Genomic DNA, 1,619 nt, shown 5'->3' on the forward strand with positions numbered 1-1,619 from the left:
TATATATATTATATATTATATACATTATATTATAACTGTTGTGGTAACATTAGGCCACACCAATTTAATTTCTTGGTTAACGGATTCGCCGCTTCATTTCTTTCTAATTTGCAAATAAAAATAAAAATTCAGAATCAACTGCAAAATGCTCATATTTTGCCCTGAACAGTTGAAAACAATCCTTTTCTTACTACTTGTTACAGTCATTCCACATTTCAATGCAGTGGCATCATTAAAAGTTCTAAATTCATTGTTTAAATTTTGAACCAGCCTGGTGTGTTGACTTCATGGCTCCTATCGGACCATTTTGGCCATAATAGGATGCCTAAACCTGTTTTTATTTTTTATTTTTTTCGCCCGCCCGCTAAATTCTTTCTCTAGAAAAATCCGTTAACCAAGAAATTAAATTGGTGTGGCCTTAGCAAAGGTTAGACATCCCGGTAAACAATACTCAAACTCTACTACTGGATACATTATGGAGATTACTTAATGATAGTTCTTCACATTAACATCACTAATGAACTAGTCAAGATGTGTACATATCAAATACAAGTCTTTGTCACGTTCAACTGTTTTTTCCAGTTGCTCATATATGTTAAGTGTTGACTAGTTCATTTTAGTGACACTGAAGAAGAGTTGTGGATGTCACCCAACACTTCTAGAATAATCTTTGTTTGATTTGATTTGATTTCATTTATTGAAATTGCAACAATACAATGCATTTGAGACACAGGCAGCTGTTCATCTTATTATCTTAAGTTTGTAATTCATCCAGTGGTAGAGTTTGTATTGTCTATAAGTTGTGGGAATCATCTTTATCTTTATCTTAAGTTTGTTGTTGTCCTCTTGTTTCAGGATCTAACCTGCTGCTGCAGCGTATCCTGGTGCGGAAAGGCCTCCCTAACACCCTGACCTTCCTGTCATTCGACTCAGAAACAAACCTTTGCACTACAACATACGTAAGAACATTAAATTTCTCCATTTTTATTTGAGATATTTTCAACATTTGATGGACTGCGTGTGTTTTTTATACATTTGCAAACAGTCAATACAGGAATTGTTCAGGAGAATTGTAATCTTGCTCTTAAAGCTTGTATTAAGCCCTGCTTCTTCTATAGCTAACTAGATTCTTATCATAGTACAAAACAAATTCTCAACAGATGAATATTAGTAATAACAATACAATGAGTGAAACAATATAATACATGTACATGTACTAGGTGTAAAAGTCTTGTGATGATTGAGAGAGTGTTGCAAATTCGAAGATGACATAGCCACAACTGGCTTGTGAAGTCTAAAAATAAAGTAAAATATACTGCTTATAAAAATAATGTATTGTTATTTTTTGCTTCTTTGCCTGCAATGCACCCCCCTCCCCCTCCTGCTCTAGGTGCAAAATTAACAGTGTCCAGTTTAATTCCGGAATTCCAGTTTAATTCCGGACTAATTCCCAACCTTACGTCTAGATGGGCTAATATTCTAAGATATAGGTAAAAATGATGTAAGAAATACGTAGCAGCCATCGGTGACCCCTTGGGAATTAACCCAATTCTGCAGAATTCTGGGAACTGGAGCCAGAATTCTGCAGAATTCTGGGAACTGGAGCCAGAATTCTGGGA

At 35.1% G+C, this 1,619-nt stretch overlaps 1 protein-coding gene across 2 annotated transcripts in view; it reads left to right on the plus strand.

Annotated features, from left to right (window-relative positions):
* The window catches only part of LOC109470840 (ciliogenesis-associated TTC17-interacting protein-like), a 16,623-nt gene that overhangs the window by 9,514 nt on the left and 5,490 nt on the right, over positions 1–1,619 (plus strand). For both annotated transcript variants that reach the window (XM_019769927.1, XM_019769928.1), the window contains exon 7: positions 856–959. In XM_019769927.1, coding sequence (XP_019625486.1) covers positions 856–959 — 104 coding nt within the window. The remainder of the gene's footprint in view (positions 1–855; positions 960–1,619) is intronic.

The sequence above is a fragment of the Branchiostoma belcheri genome, unplaced genomic scaffold, assembly GCF_001625305.1.
Source record: "Branchiostoma belcheri isolate BF01 breed outbred unplaced genomic scaffold, Haploidv18h27 scaffold235, whole genome shotgun sequence".
Taxonomy (NCBI): Eukaryota; Metazoa; Chordata; class Leptocardii; order Amphioxiformes; family Branchiostomatidae; genus Branchiostoma; species Branchiostoma belcheri.